At 41.8% G+C, this 16158-nt stretch overlaps 1 protein-coding gene across 1 annotated transcript; it reads left to right on the plus strand.

The window, feature by feature from the left end:
- The first annotated feature begins 11981 nt into the window (after positions 1 to 11981).
- Positions 11982 to 13693, plus strand: LOC132242019 (importin subunit alpha-1-like). Its single transcript, XM_059710956.1, has one exon. It carries the CDS (start codon positions 12032 to 12034, stop codon positions 13619 to 13621), a length of 1590 nt encoding a protein of 529 aa, XP_059566939.1. The 5' UTR covers positions 11982 to 12031; the 3' UTR covers positions 13622 to 13693.
- The last annotated feature ends 2465 nt before the right edge of the window (positions 13694 to 16158 follow it).

Consider the following 16158-nt stretch of genomic DNA (forward strand, 5'->3'; position numbering starts at 1 on the left):
GTCATGAACGTTGGTATACAAATCTCTGTTCAAGTCCCTGATTTAAATTATTTTGGATATATAGCTAGAAGTGTAATTGCTGAGGCATATTTAATTCTATATTTACCTTTTTGAGGAACCAACAAACTGTTTCCCATGATAACTGCACCATTTTATAACTCTACCAGCAATGCTCATGGGTTACAATTTGTTCACATTCTTGCCAACACTTAATGTTTTCTGTTTTCATTAAATAATAGCTATGTTAATGGGTGAAGTAATAGTAGCATCTCATTGTGCTTTTAGTTTGCATTTTATTTTTTTAAAAAAAAGTTCAACAAGTATTGTTGAAAGTATTACATATGTCCCCGTTTTTCCCCATTGACCCCTCCTACCTGACCCCTGTCCCCTGTCCCAGGCCTTCATCACACTATTGTTTGTGTCCATGAGTTATGCATATATGCGTACATGTTCATTGTTTGATGTCTGCCCACCCACCCCTGCCTTCCCTCTGAGATTGGACAGTCCATTCCATGCTCCCATGTCTCTGGATCCACTCTATTCATCACTTTATTTTCTTCATTAGATTCCACATATGAGTGAGATCATACGATACTTGTCTTTCTCTGACTGGCTTATTTCACTTAGCATGATACTCTCCAGGTCCTTCCACACTGTCTCAAAGGGTAAGAGATTCTTTTTGTTCACTGCTACATAGTATTCCATGGTATAAATGTACCACAGCTTTTTTAAACACTAATCTACTACTGATGGGCACTTGGGCTGTTTTTAGAAAATAACTATTGTAAATTGCCTACTATTAACATAGGGGTGCATACATTTATTCTTTTGGTGTTTAGGGTTTCTTTGGATATATTCCTAGAAGTGGGATCACTGGCTCAAATGGAAGTTCCATATTTAATTTTTCCAGAGTGGCTGCACCAGTCTGCATTCCTACCAACAGTGTACTTGGGTTCCCTTTTCTCCACATCCTTGCTAGCACTTGTAATTTGTCATTTTGTTAATGGCATCCATTCTGACAATTGTGAGGTAATACCTCATTGTTATTTTAATTTGCATCTCTCTGATGATCAGTGACTTTGAGCATTTTTTCATATGTCCTTTGGCCATCTGTATGTCCACTTAGGAAAAGTGTCTTTTAGGTCCTTTGCCCATTTAAAAAAATATATATATATTATTTATTTTTTACAGAGAGGAAGGGAGAGGGATAGAGAGTTAGAAACATTGATGAGAGAGAAACATCGATCAGCTGCCTTCTGCACACCCCCAACTGGGGATGTGCCTGCAACCAAGGTACATGCCCCTGACCGGAATCAAATCTGGGACCCTTCAGTCTGCAGGACGATGCTCTATCCACTGAACCAAACCGGTTAGGGCCTTTTGCCCATTTTTAAATTGGATTGTTTGTCTTCCTTTTGTTAAGTTGTATGAGTTCCTTATATATTTTGGATATAAACCCTTTATCAGATGTATCATTAGCAAATATTTTCTCCCATACAGTGGGCTCTGATAGTTTGCATTTTCTTAGTAACTATTGATGTTGAGCATCTTTTCATATGCTCATTGATGATTTATGTATATTCTTTGGAGAAATGTCTGTTCAAGCCCTTTGCTTATTTTTCTTTATTTTTTTACTTTTTTCTTTTTAAATTTTTTTCATTGGAGGTATTTGTATTTATTAAGAGACTTCTTCCAAGGACATTTATATTCTGTCAATGCTGCCAGGAATATATTTTATTCTATTTTACAAATGAGGAGACTAAGGATAAAGTTAAGTATCTGGAACATGGCCAAATGAATATTAAAGCTAATTATCTAAACTAAAACACCCCCTTACATTCTCAAATTGTCAACTTTCTTACATAATAATCTCACCATTTCCAGCTGATTTCCAAAACTATTTTTTTTTTATTGTTGTTGTTGTTTTTAATTGAATGTCCTGGATGACATCTATAATAATAAAAGCATAATATGCTAATTAGACCAGAGGTCCTTCCAGGATGAAGCCGGGGCTGCAGCCACTGCAGCTGTGAGGGAGGGATCCAGGCAGCTGCCTCAGCTGCGAGGGAGGGATCGAGGCAGCTGCAGCTGTGAAGGCCTACTCTTGCACGAATTTTGTGCATTGGGCCTCTAGTTGGTTAATAAAATTAAATAGGTTTCAGGTGTTCAGTTCTAAAATACACCATCTGTATATTGTATTGCATGTTCCCCACTCCTAGTCAAGTTTCCTTCCATCATCATTTATCCCCCTTTACCCTATTCTACCTCCCTCCAGCCCATTTTCACTCTGGTAATTTGCATACTGTTTTCTATGAATTTTTTTTCTTAATCCCTTAACGTTTTTTACCCAGCCCTCCTGTCCCTTTCCTCTGACAGCAATAACTCTGTTTTCTGTATCTATGAGTCTGTTTCTATTTTGTTAGTTTATTTTTTCATTAGATTCCACATATAAGTAAATTCATATGGTATTTTTCTTTCTTTCACTGACTTACTTCACTTAGCATAATACCCTCCAGGTTCATCCATGCTTTCACAAAAGGTACAATGATTTCTTAGGTACAATACTAAAAAGTATAGCTAACAAAAGAAAAAATAAACTTCAAATCAAAACTTCAAATGAAAACTTTTGTATATCAATAGGCACTAAAAAGAAAGATTAAAAGAAACCCCACACAATGGGAAAAATATTTACAAATCATATATCTGAAATGAGATTAATATCCAGAATATGTGGAGAATTCCTACAATGCAATGCACAATTCAGTTTAAAAATGGGCAAAAACAAGTACCCACGAGTAGAATAGTAGATAAAGAAGCTGTGGTATATTAACATAATGGGATATTAAACAACTGTAAAAGAGAAGAAAATCTTATCTTTCTTTTCCTGTAATGCCATCCTGACTTTTTTAATTTGTTGAGAGGCTTTTGGTAACTGATTCTATCTCCTTACTAGTTATAGGTGTATTTCAATTTTTCTTTCTTCATGATTCAGTAATGATAGACTGTATGTTTCTATGAATTTGTTTATTTCATTTAGGCTATCCAACTTTTTAGTGTATAATTTCTCATAGTAACTACTCATAATCCTTTTTATTTCTGTAAGATCAGTAGTAAAGTCCTCATTTTTATTTCTGATTTTCGTAATTTGAGTCTTCTCAATTTTTTTTTAATTGATCTAACAGGGGTTAGCCAATTTTATTGGTCTTTTCAAAGAATAAACTTTTGGTTTTGTTTATTTTCTCTATTGTTTTTCAATTCTATGTATTATTTACCTTTAATATATAATCTTTCTCTTCTGCTAGCTTTGAGTTTAGTCTGTTTTCTTTTTCTAGTTCTTTAAGGTAAAACATTAGATTGTTGATTTGAGATATTTCTTCTTTTATAATATAAATGTCCTTTTTAGCACTACCTTCCCTGTATCCCATACATTTTTGTGTTTTGTTTTTATTTTCATTTGTATAAAGGTATTTTCTAATTTCTTGTGATTTTCTTCTTGTGAGTTTCTTCTAAGACATATTGTGTTTAAATGTGTGTTGCTAATATTTATGTAATTGTGGATATTCTTATTTTTCTTCTGCTTTTGATTTTTAGCTGTCCTTCCTTGTAATTGGACGAGATATTTTGTGTGATCCATTCTTTTTTTTTATTAAGACTTGTTTTGTTACCTAACATATGTTCTATTCTGGAGAATGTTCCATGTGCACTGAGAAAAATGTATATTCTATAGTTAAATGGAATGTTCTGTATATGTTTATATGTCCAATTGCTTTTTTTTCTTTTTTTAAAGTAAATCTTTATTGTTCAGATTATTAGAGTTGTTCCTCTTCACCCCTGCCCCCATAGCTCCCCTCCACCTGGTTCCCAACTCACCCTCTACCCTTACCCACCCCCTCTCCACTGTCCTTATCCATAGGTGTAAGATTTTTGCCCAGTCTATTTCCGCATCCCCCACACCCATTTCCCACCCCAAAATAGTCAGTCCATTCCCTTTCTATGCCCCTGATTCTATTATATTCACCAATTTATTCTGCTCATCAGATTATTTATTCACTTGATTTTTAGATTCACCTGTTGATAGATGTGCATTTGTTGTTCATAATTTGTATCTTTACATTTTTCCTCTTCTTCCTCTTCTTAAAGGATACCTTTCAGCATTTCATATAATACAGGTTTGGTGGTGATGAACTCCTTTAGCTTTTCCTTATCTGTGAAGATCTTTATCTGACCTTCAATTCTGAATGATAGCTTTGCTGGGTAAAGTAATCTTGGTTGTAGGTTCTTGGTATTCATCACTTTGAATATTTCTTGCCACTCCCTTCTGGCCTGCATAGTTTCTGTTGAGAAATCAGCTGTCAGTTGTATGGGTACTCCCTTGATTGCTTTTCTCTTGCTGCTTTTAAGATTCTCTCTTTGTCTTTTGCTCTTGACATTTTAATTATGATGTGTCCTGGTGTGGTCCTCTTTGGATTCCTTCTGTTTGGGATTCTCTGTGCATCCTGGACTTGTAAGTCTATTTCTTTCACCAGGTAGGGGAAATTTTGTCATTATTTCTTCAAATAGGTTTTCAATATCTTGCTCTCTCTCTTCTTCTGGCACCCCCATAATTCAGATGTTGGTATGCTTGAAGTTGTCCCAGAGGCTCCTTACACTATCTTCATATTTTTGGATTCATTTTTCTTTTTGTTTTCCGGTTGGGTGTTTTTTGCTTCTTCATATTTCAAATCTTTGACTTGATTCTTGCGATCCTCTAGTCTGCTGTTGGAACTCTGTATATTATTCTTTATTTCAGTCAGTGTATGCTTAATTTCTGATTGGTCCTTTTCCATAACCTCGAGAGCCTCACTAGATTTCTTGAAGGTCTCACTGAATTTATCAGCAGTTTCTAGAAAATTCTTGAAAAACCTTATAAGTGTGGTTTTGAACACTATATCCAGTAGTTTTCTTTCCTCCATTTCTGTCATTTGTGACCTGTTTCTTTGTCTCTGCATTTTTTATGCTTCCCTGTGTTGGTAGAGTGGCTTTCTCTGCTAGGTGTCCTATAGAGCCCAGTGGCTCAGCCTCCCCAATTACCTGAGGTGGACACTCTTGGTGCACCCCTTTGTGGGCTTTGTGCACAGTCTTCTTGTAGTTAAGCCTTGATTGCTGTAGGTATCACTGGGAGCAATTGACCTCCAGGCCAATTGGCTGTGAGAATCAGCTGTGTCTGCAGTGGGAGAACTTCTGTGCTGGAGACACCCTTCTGGGGCAAGACTTGCTTCAGTGGGGCTTTGGTGCTCACTGAGTCTGCCCCCTGAATGTGTCCTTTATGGATCTGTGGAGTTGTAATCTGGATGGTCCCACTCTGACCACTGGGTACACTGGCTCTTGGTTCTCTAAGGAGGTGGTAATTTAGCCTCTGCCTGAGGCTACCCAGCAGGAGCTCTGGAGAGATCTGCAGATTCCTCTTCTTTGTTTGGGGTTTGGAGGTGCCCAGATGGGGCCCAGCTGTGAAGCAATGCAAGCTGCTGTGGGGCCTTGGGCCTTCTTTTGGAAGTTCTGGGTCTCTCTGACCCAGCTGCAGTTTGTTAGGTAATTTTCAGATTGCAAAGGGCCAGGCCTTTCATATGCAAAAGCCTCTGTGAACAGCTTGGGTGGGGCGGGGTCTCAGGGGTTCAACAGGGTGGAGAAAGCAGCTATGGCTGCTCCTCAGTCCTACCCTAAGAGGCCCTGGGTCTCAATGCCCCAGTAATCGCTGCAAGCACCTCTGAGAGAAAGCAGGCCTCGAGTTTTGACCAATGCCAGACCATCCAGTTTCTCCCCCATATGAGTCTGGGTCCCCAGAGACTCGCCAGGAACTGGAGTTCCGAGCAGTCAGGAGCTTGAGACTCCCTCCCGATTGAAAATACAATTGTGTCCTCAGTTGCCAGCCCTTTCTGCATGCCCCTCCGTACCTCTGCACTTTACTTCTGCACCTCCTCTGAGTCTCTGTGCTTTTCTCTTTCCTTCCAGTTGTAGAATTTCCACTCAGCCAGCCTTCCTGTGGTTCTTGATGATGTCTGTTTTGTGTTTTAGTTGTATTTTTGAAGTGGTTTGTCCAATTGTTTTATAGTATTGTTCAAATCCTATGTTTCCTTACTTATTTTCTTTCTGTTTGTCCTACCCATTATTGAAAGTGGGATATTTAAGTTTCCAACATTATTGTAAAGCTCTCTATTTTATCTTTTACTTCTATTAATGGTTGCTTCATATATTTAGTAACTCTGGTGCTTATATGTTTATTGCTGTTATAACTTCTTGGTGAATAATCCTTTTTATCATTATACTAGAGGCCCGATGCATGAAAATTCATGCACTTGGGGGTGTCCCTCAGCCCGGCCTGTGCCCTCTCACAGGGGGAGCAGGCCTAAGCTGGCAGTCAGATATTCCTCTGTGAGCCTGGGAACCCTCGGGGGCTGTCCGACTGACAGTTGCAGTCGGATATCCTTAGCGCTGCTGTGGAGGCAGGAGAGACTCCCACCACCACTGCTGCTCTCACAGCCATCATCCTGGCTTGTGGCTGAACGGACCTCCCCTGTGGCAGCACACTGACCACCAGGGGGCAGCTCCTGCATTGAACATCTACCCCCTGGTGGTCAGTGCGCATCATAGCAGCCAGTCGTTCTGGTTGTTCCTCCATTAGGGTCAATTTGCATATTACCCTTTTATTATATAGGATAATGTCCTTCTTTGTCTCTTGTAACAGTTTTTGAATTAGAGTCAATTTTCATATCTTTTTATTAACAGATTTCTTTTGATTACTCTTTGTATGGAATATCTTTTTTTGATCCTTTCACTTTTAATTTACTATTGTTCTTAGATGTAAAGTGAATCTCTTATAAATAGCACATAGATGGTTCACTAATAGATTTTAGTACAATCTGTCTTTTGATAGTATAATTTAACGTATTTATACTTAAGGCAATTACTTAGAGGGAAGGACTTTCTTCTGCCATTCTGTAATTTGTTTTTTGTATGTTTTTTGTTTTACAGTTTCTCTTTCATTTCTTCCATTACTTTCTTTCTTGATGTTCATTTATTTAGCAACATGTTTTGATTTTCTTCTTATTTTCTTTTGTGAGTATTCTGTTGCTATGTTTTTCATGGTTACCAGGAGGACTATATAACATCATAAAATTATAACAATCTATTTTGAATTGAAACCAACTTTACTTCCATCATATATAAAATCTACTATGTAACTCTCTTTCCCACCTTTTTATTGTTACTACAAATTACATCTTTTTACATTGTGTATCCAGTAACATCAATTTATATAATTACTTTTAATCCATTTTTCTTTTAAATCCTGTAGAAAATAAGTAGGTACAAATCAAAATCACAATAATATTGGTTTTAATATTTGCCCTTCTATTTATCTTTACTAGAGATCTTTATATCTTCATATGTCTTATTATTATTTTTTAAAATCCTTACCCGTGGTTATTTTCCCATTGATGTTTTTAGAGAGAATGGAAGGGAGGGGGAGAGACACACAGAGAGAAACATCCATGTAAGAGAGACACATCAATTGGTTGCTTCCTGCACACACCAGGACTGAGGCCAGGGATACAGCCTGCAACTGAGGTAGGTGCCCTTGACCAGAACTGAACCTATGACCCTTCATCTATCTCAGGCCAATACTCTAACCACTTAGCCAAAATAGCTAGGATTCTTCATATGACTTCAAGTTAACATCTGCATCTTTCCATTTAACCTGAAGAACTCCCTTAAGCATTTATTGTATGGCAGGTCCAATCATAATGAAATTTCAATTTTTCTTTATCTGAGAACAGTCTTAATTTTTTCTTTATTTTTTGAAGGACAGTTTTGCTGGATGTAGAATCTTTTGTTGTCAGGTTCCCTACCTAGCACATTAAATATATCATCTCACTGCCTTCTGACCTGTAAAGTTACTGCTGAGAAATATGCTAATAACCTATTAAAAATCCCTTGTATATGACAAGTTTCTTTATCTTGATGTCTTTAAGATTCTTTCTTTGTCTCTATCTTTCAAAAGTTTGATTTAATTGTGCTTTTTAAGAAGCATAATGAGTAGATTCAACTCATTCATCAAAATTTGAAATCTTTAGCCATAATTTCTTTAGATAAGCTATCTGCTATTTCTCTTTCTCTTCTTTTTGAACTTTTATATTATGTACCTTGGTCAGCTTGATGCTGTTACACAAGTCTCAGGTTCTCTTTACTTTTTTCATTCTCTTCTCTTTTTGTTATGCAAACTCGGTAATTTTAAGTGCTCTATCTTTAAGCTCATTAATACTTTCCTTTACCTGCTCAAATCTGATATTGAATCCCTTAAGTAAATTATCAATTGGTTTATTTGTTTATTTATTTATTTATTTTCAGTTCCAAATTTCTTTTTGGTCCCCTTTTTATATACTTTCTATTTCACTGTTGATAGTATTTTTTTTTCCACATATCATTTTCATGCTTTTCTTTTTTTTTTTTTTTTAATATATTTTATTGATTTTATACAGAGAGGAAGGGAGAGAGATAGAGAGTTAGAAACATCGATGGGAGAGAAACATCGATCAGCCGCCTCCTGCACATCTCCTACTGGGGATGTGCCCACAACCCAGGTACATGCCCTTGACCGGAATCGAACCTGGGACCCTTCAGTCCGCAGGCTGACGCTCTATCCACTGAGCCAAACCGGTTTCGGCTCATGCTTTTCTTAAGTTCTTTGTTTATTTGCTTTTTTAGGCTTTGAGTATATTTAAAACAGTTTTTTAAAAATATATTTTATTGATTTTTTACAGAGAGGAAGGGAGACGAATATAGAGTTAGAAACATCGATGAGAGAGAAACATTGATCAGCTGCCTCCTGCACACCCCCCACTGGGGATGTGCCCACAACCAAGGTACATGCTCTTGACTGGAATCGAACTTGGGATCCTTCAGTCTACAGGCTGATGCTCTATCCACTGAGCCAAACCAGTTAGAGCTTAAAACAGTTATAAAAATGTTTTGTCTTGACAGAACCTGCCTGGAGATCCTGGCTAGAACCTGGCTAGAGAACCTGGCTAGGCTGCTGATCAACTGAACGCTGTCTCCATGTCATTCCTACTTTGCCAACTAGGTCCACACCTTTAGGAACCCCTGGAACAGGATTACCCTAGGTAAGCCCCCCCACGCATTGAGAATCCCCACACTCGAGACGGATAGGACTCCACTAGGGTGCTGCAGACCCGCCCTATAGAGGATAAGTAGGGTAAGAAGGTGGATAGTACAGAACTTAGATTGAGAAGATGTCGCATACTGAGTCCAAAGAAAGAAGACTCTGTATTGATCTTTTAACACATGCGTGCTAGCAGAGGAGTTAAGGTTACTCTTAGTCAGATGGAATGTTTTATTCAAGAAGTATGTCCAAACTTTTCTGAGGAAGGAATGGTAAATGTAAAGGCCTGGGAGAAGGTAAGCCCAAGGAGCCTTATCCTTAACCCCACTGCAGCCTTTCCACCCCAGGAAAGTGCAGGATTGGCAAGCTCTCCCTGGGGTGATAGATCAGGACTCAGGTAATAGCGGAAAGCGTCAATCCTACTCTTAAAATGGATACAAGAGAGCATTTGGGATTTTTCTTTTTAATGCCTGCTTTGGATATGTTAAATTTTTAAAAAATACAATGCAGAGGGTTGTACAGCAGCCAAAAGGCAACGGGCCTCCTGTACAATAGCCTCTGCCGACCCAGCCTGGTAGGAGGATGCACAAACCAGACCAGAGTTTTACCAGATCTCGTGATGATGTGCGAAAGAGGTTGTGTTTTGTATCTTTCCAGAGGGAACAGCCTCTGTCTCCCTCCTGGGTACTGTCACCCCTGGGAGACTGCACACCTGACCAGTTCCCTTCTGCAGCAGATGTGCAGCCCTAAGCTGGAACCACCTGTCCATTGGGAGGATCACATGTGCCTCACTTTTGTCTGTCCATATGTCCCACTTTGGCCCCACATCTCCTTTCCTTTTTCTTTCTTTATTTTGTTTTTTAATCTGACTACTTGTTTGCTACTTTTTGGCCTTTCTCTTTCTCTCCTGAACACAACCTTTTTTAGAATCTCCATACCCTACTGTTTCAGGAAGGGAACTTCCCTTTTATACCATGACCGGGACTGTCTGGTATATGCCCCATATGTGAAATTGTCTTGTGCCAAGAGCCTGACATACTGGGCTGAGAAGCCTGTCCCTGGACTACATGCTGACATGCCATTCCTCCCTTGTCGTGTAGTGGCCCCACAAGCATATGCCCCTTGTGTCAAGAGGGACCCTTTTCTCACAGTCCATTTGCAGGCGAGGAGAGCCCAAGGCAGGCGCTGGGCATGGAGGGCACAGGGGCATCGGGTACCAAGGAGACAGAACTGAACTTCTTGCAGGGGCGGGCTGCCCCATCCCTCATCCGCACACCTCACATCACCCTGCTTGGCCCCGGAGGATGGCTGGTTAGCCAGAGACGGTAAGATTCCTCAGGGAAGGAACAACCTAAGACAGACACAGTCGCAGCGGGGCCATCAGGAGACAACTTGGGGGTCAACGGAGGTGGGGCACAGACCCTCACCGCGCCTGCCCCAACTTTGCAGACCTGAACCCTCACCCCTTCTGAGGGAGGTCCCCTGCCCCCATGGCTGCTTCGCTTCCCACACCCAGCTCACATCGGGACCCAGGTAAAGTCAAAGACTGGCTGACAGCAGCTGCCCTGTCACTGTGCAACAGGACTTGTCTCCCATTTCTACCTTTGAATACAGGGAAAGGGGCAGCTGAAGGAAAGGGCTGTGTCAGGATGTTGTCTTCTTCCCTTTCTTCTCCCTCTTTTTTTCTAAACACTTCCATGCCTTGTAGTTCTTCTGCTGTCTCTTCTTTTTCTCTCTAGTACGCTGCATCTCCTCCTCCTCCTCCTCCTCCTCCTCCTCCTCCTCCTCCTCATCCTCCTCCTCCCTCTCCCCCTCCCCGGTATCTTCCATCTCAGCCGACCCAGAGGGCACAGCTGACTCCTCCCCGAACACTGACATCACCACCAAGAGCGGCCCTGATGGACCCTTTGATAAAGCCCTTCAACTCAAGCTGAAGCTTCGGGAAGCCTGGCGCCAATGACGCCGCCCGCTAGCCAGATCAACAAGGACAACCAAACCACTGACTTGAGGACAGCTGAAATCCCTTGACTGAACAGGCTCGCAACCTTCTACAGGAACCAGGCTCCTTGTTCACTCCAACCACTATGTTTATAGCTGTGCTCGCTACCATTCCTTGTCAGTCTTCTTCCGAGCCTTAAACAACCCAAACCAACAGGTGGCTGCAGATTTACATGCGCCATCATTTAAAAAATAAAAAAGGGGGAATTTGCCAGAAGCCGGGCCATCCTTGCTGCTTGACACAGTCGCTGCAGGGAAGGAACTTCTGCTCAGCATATGTTTCAAGGGACCTGGAGCATATGGCATACTGTTCTTAATATCTTTGCTCCCCTCCTTGGCACTATGTGTTTTAACCAAGGTCACCTCTCTGAGAAAGGTTGTTTCCCCAGGTAGGGATTTTTCCCTGAAGTTAGGGAGGGAATAAAACCCTTTAACTAAGTGACAACCAGGTGGTTAATCACTTTAACTACGAACAATCATGCTTAAGCTACATAATCTTTAATCCCTGGAATGGAGAAGAGACACGCCCTAACCTTTGGAATAGACATTGATAGGATTAAAATCAGCTGGTATAAATACAGACATAGCAAGACAGTAAAACACAGAACCTGGCTGGAGATCCTGGACAGAACTTGGTTGGAGATCCTGGCTAGGCTGCTGATCAACAGAACGCTGTCTCCGTGTCCTTCATTCTTTCCCGACACTGTCTGCACCTTTGGGAACCACTGGACCTGCTGGGGTTGGACCCCAACACACCTTCTGAGAGCTGAGCCACTGTAGACATTCTCGGAGCCACCGAACCGCAGCCCGACCTCTGCTCACGGGTCTCCTGTGCAAGCCTGAGCGGCTGTGTGGAGCTTCTCCCTTTGTCTCATAACCATGCCCACCAACGAGAATGCTAATTCGCCAGCTGCCCACCTTAACAGATTCAAGAACAAGGGGAAAGACAGTACAGAAACGAGGCGGCGCCGAATAGAAGTTAATGTGGAGCTGAGGAAAGCTAAGAAGGATGACCAGATGCTGAAAAGGAGAAATGTGAGCTCCTTTCCCGCTGATGCTACGTCTCCACTGCAGGAACACCGCAACAACCAGGGCACTGTAAATTGGTCTGTTGAGGACATTGTCAAAGGCATAAACAGCAACAATTTGGGAAGCCAGCTCCAAGCTACTCAGGCTGCAAGGAAACTGCTTTCTAGGGGAAAACAGCCACCCAGAGACAACATCATCCGGGCTGGTTTGATCCCACAACTTGTGTCCTTCTTGGGCAGAACCGACTCTAGTCGCATCCAGTTTGAATCTGCTTGGGCCCTCACTAACATTGCTTCCGGGACTTCGCAACAGACCAAAGCTGTAGTAGATGGAGGTGCTATTCCAGCATTCATTTCTCTCTTGGCATGTCCCCACGCTCACATCCGGGATCAAGCCGCATGGGCTCTAGGAAATATTGCAGGTGATGGTCCAGTTTTCCGAGACTTGGTTATCAGGTATGGTGCAGTTGACCCACTGTTGGCTCTTCTTGCAGTTCCTGATATGTCATCTTTAGCACGTGGTTACGTACGTAACCTGACCTGGGCACTTTTAAACCTTTGTCGCCACAAGAATGCTGTACCCCCATTAGATGCTGTTGAGAAGATTCTCCCGACTTTAGTTCGGCTCCTGCATCATGATGATCCAGAAGTATTAGCAGATAGCTGCTGGGCCATCTCCTACCTGACTCTTGGTCCACATGAACGGATTGAAATGGTTGTGAAAACAGGAGCTGTGCCCCAACTTGTGAAGCTCCTAGGAGCTACTGAAGTGCCAATTGTGACTCCTGCGCTAAGAGCGATAGGCAATATTGCCGCTGGCACGTATGAACAGACGCAGGTTGTAATAGATGCAGGAGCACTTGCCATCTTTCCCAGCCTACTGATGAACTCCGAAACTAAAATTCACAAGGAAGCTACACGGACCCTCTCAAACATCACAACTGGCCGCCACGACCAGATACAGCAAGTTGTCAATCATGGATTAGTCCCATTCCTCATTGCTGTTCTTGCTAAGGTGGACTTTCAGACACAAAAGGAAGCTGTATGGGCTGTGAGCAACTACACAAGTGGCGGAACAGTTGAACAGATTGGATACCTCGTTCATTGTGGCATAATAGAACCACTGATGAACCTCTTAACTGCAAAAGATATCAAAATTATTATGGTTATTCTGGATGCCATTTCCAATATATTCCAGGCTGCTGAGAAACTAGGTGAAACTGAGAAACTCAGTACGATGATTGAAGAATGTGGAGGTTTGGACAAAATTGAAGCTCTACAAAACCATAAAAATGAGTCTGTGTACGAAGCGTCACTATACTTGATTGAGAAATATTTTTCCGTAGAGGAAGAGGAAGATCAAAATGTCGTGCCGGAAACTACCTCTGAAGGTTATACACTCCAAGTTTGGGATGGCACTCCTGGGACCTTTAACTTTTAGATTGGACAACTGAGGCATAAAGTTGTCTGTTGTGTACTATGTTTGGTATCAGTACGTCTCACTGTTTCTCTACTAAGAACTCTTTTTCAGCCCTGATTGGTTTGGCTCAGTGGATGGGGAGTCAGCCTGCAGACTCAAGGGTCCAGGTTCCATTCCGGTCGGGGGCATGTGCCTTGGTGCGGGCACATCCCCAGTGGGAGGCGTGCAGGAGGCAGCTGATCGGTGTTTCTCTCTCATCGATGTTTCTGGCTCTCAATCCCTCTCCCTTCCTCTCTGTGAAAGATCAATAAAATATTTTTTTTTAAATAAAGAACTCTTTTTAAACGTGGTTTGTTACTGTAGTACTTTTTACAGTGAATCTATAGTTGAACAGTTCCAAATTCTACTTACTGTATGAAGCTTCTACTCTCTGTGAGTTTCTCCTATGTGGAATTTCATATCTTGCAGTCTCCTGTAAATAAAAGATTATATTCCACTGAAAAACAAAAACAAAACCCTTAACAAACTGCCAGGTGGGTAGTTCACACCTGACCAGTGCCCGTCTGCAGCAGATGTGCAGCCCTGAGCTGGCTTTCATGCTGAGGTTGAGGCCTGGTGGTGGCCGGTGCCATGGATCTGTCTCTCGCCCAATGGGGTGTGCTGGGCCGTCCCTGGGGAAGAATCCTGGGGTCCCAAGGAGATGTGACCTGTGTCGGGACCCCGTTGGCAGGCGAGGGGAGCCCAAGGCAGGTGCCCCCATGGCTGCTTCCCTTCCCACACCCAGCTCACATTGGGAACCTGGTAAAGTCAAAGACTGGCTGACAGCAGCTGCTTTGTCACTGTGCAACAGGACTTGTTTCCTATTTCTACCTTGGACCACCAGGAAAGGGGCAGCTGAAGGAAAGGGCTGTGTCAAGATGCTGTCTTCTTCCCTTTCTTTTCCCTCTTTTTGTCTATACACTTCCCTGCCTTGTAGTCCTTTTGCTTTCTCCCCTTTTTCTCTCTACTACCCTCCTTCTCCTCCTCCTCCTCCTCCTCCTCCTCCTCCTCCTCCTCCTCCTCCTCCTCCTCCTCCTCCTCCCTGGTATCTTCCATATCAGCCAACCCAGAGGGCACAGCTGACTCCTCCCCGGTCACTGACATCACCACCAAGAGCGGCCCTGATGGACCCTTTGATGAAGCCCTTCAACTCGCTGAAGCTTCGGGAAGCCAGTCGCCAATGACGCTGCCCGCTAGCCGGATCAACAAGGACAACCAAAGCACTGACTTGAGGACAGCTGAAATTTCTTGACTAAACAGGTCCGCAACCTTTTACAGGAACCAGGCTCCTTGTGCACTCCAACCACTATGTTTATAGCTACGCTCGCTACCATTGCTTGTCAGTCTTCTTCCAAGCCTTAAACAACCCAATCCAAGTGGTGGCCGCTGATTTATATGTCCCATCATTTAAAAAGTTAAAAAGGGGGAATTTGCCAGAAGCCGGTACATTTTGCTGCTTGACACAGTCGCTGTAGGGAAGGAACTTCTGCTCAGCACATGTTTCAAGGGACCTGGCGCATATGGCATACTGTTCTTAATATGTTTGCTCCCCTCCTTGGCTCTATGTGTTTTAAGCAAGGTCACCTCTCTGAGAAAGGTTGTTTCCCCAGGTAGGGATTTTTCCCTGAAGTTAGGGAGGGAATAAAACCCCTTATCTAAGTGCCAGGTGGGTAGTTAATCACTTTAAGTATAAACAATCAGGCTTAAGCTTCATAATCTTTACTTCCTGGAGTGGAGATAAAAATGCCCTAACCATTGGAATAGAATTGATAGGATTAAAATCAACTGGTATAAATACAGATGTAACAAGACACTAAAACCCAGAACCTGGCTGGAGATCCTGGACAGAACTTGGCTAGAGAACCTGTCTAGGCTACTGATCAACTGAAAAAAATATGCATAATAATACAATAAAATGAAAAATTTTTGTCTGATAAGTTCTATGCTTGTGCTTCTTTAATGACAATTTCTGCTAAATATTTTTTTATTTGAATAGGCCATGTTCTGCTATTTGTATGCCTTGTAATGTTTCTTTTTTAATTGATAAAAGCAGCCATTGATGCTAGTCTTTGACAACTGGCTCTGTACTGAGCTATCATTCCCTAATTAGCTAAACATGGTCTGATCCTAGATATCAGCCTAAGGTACTTAAGGCCTTTGGGTTTTTTTCCTAAAAATATCCTTACCTTGGCATATATGTGTTTTTTTCAATTACGTTATATACATGGTATACTTCTGCATGTCTTAATTTTCCAAAGAATGTCACCCCAACTTCTTCTTAGGGCTTCAGATATTCTATTTTATGTCTCCATCAATAATTTGACCCAGCATATGTGGGTTTATAATGCCCCCACAGTTTTCATGACTAATGCCTGTCACTTTTCCTGCTTGAGATCCAAATTAGGTGAGATAGCGCTCAGTCCTTAGCAGACAGCTTCCATATAAGTTAGAATGTTGAAGAGAAGGTCTATTTTACTCACTCTTTTTTTCAGAGAGGAAATTGGACACTAGGATACCAC

This window comes from Myotis daubentonii, chromosome 9 (assembly GCF_963259705.1).
Source record: "Myotis daubentonii chromosome 9, mMyoDau2.1, whole genome shotgun sequence".
Taxonomy (NCBI): Eukaryota; Metazoa; Chordata; class Mammalia; order Chiroptera; family Vespertilionidae; genus Myotis; species Myotis daubentonii.

Bases quoted from the DNA above. Each gene is read 5' to 3' on its own strand.
- LOC132242019 (XM_059710956.1), top strand. From the start codon at position 12,032: ATGCCCACCAACGAGAATGCTAATTCGCCAGCTGCCCACCTTAACAGA.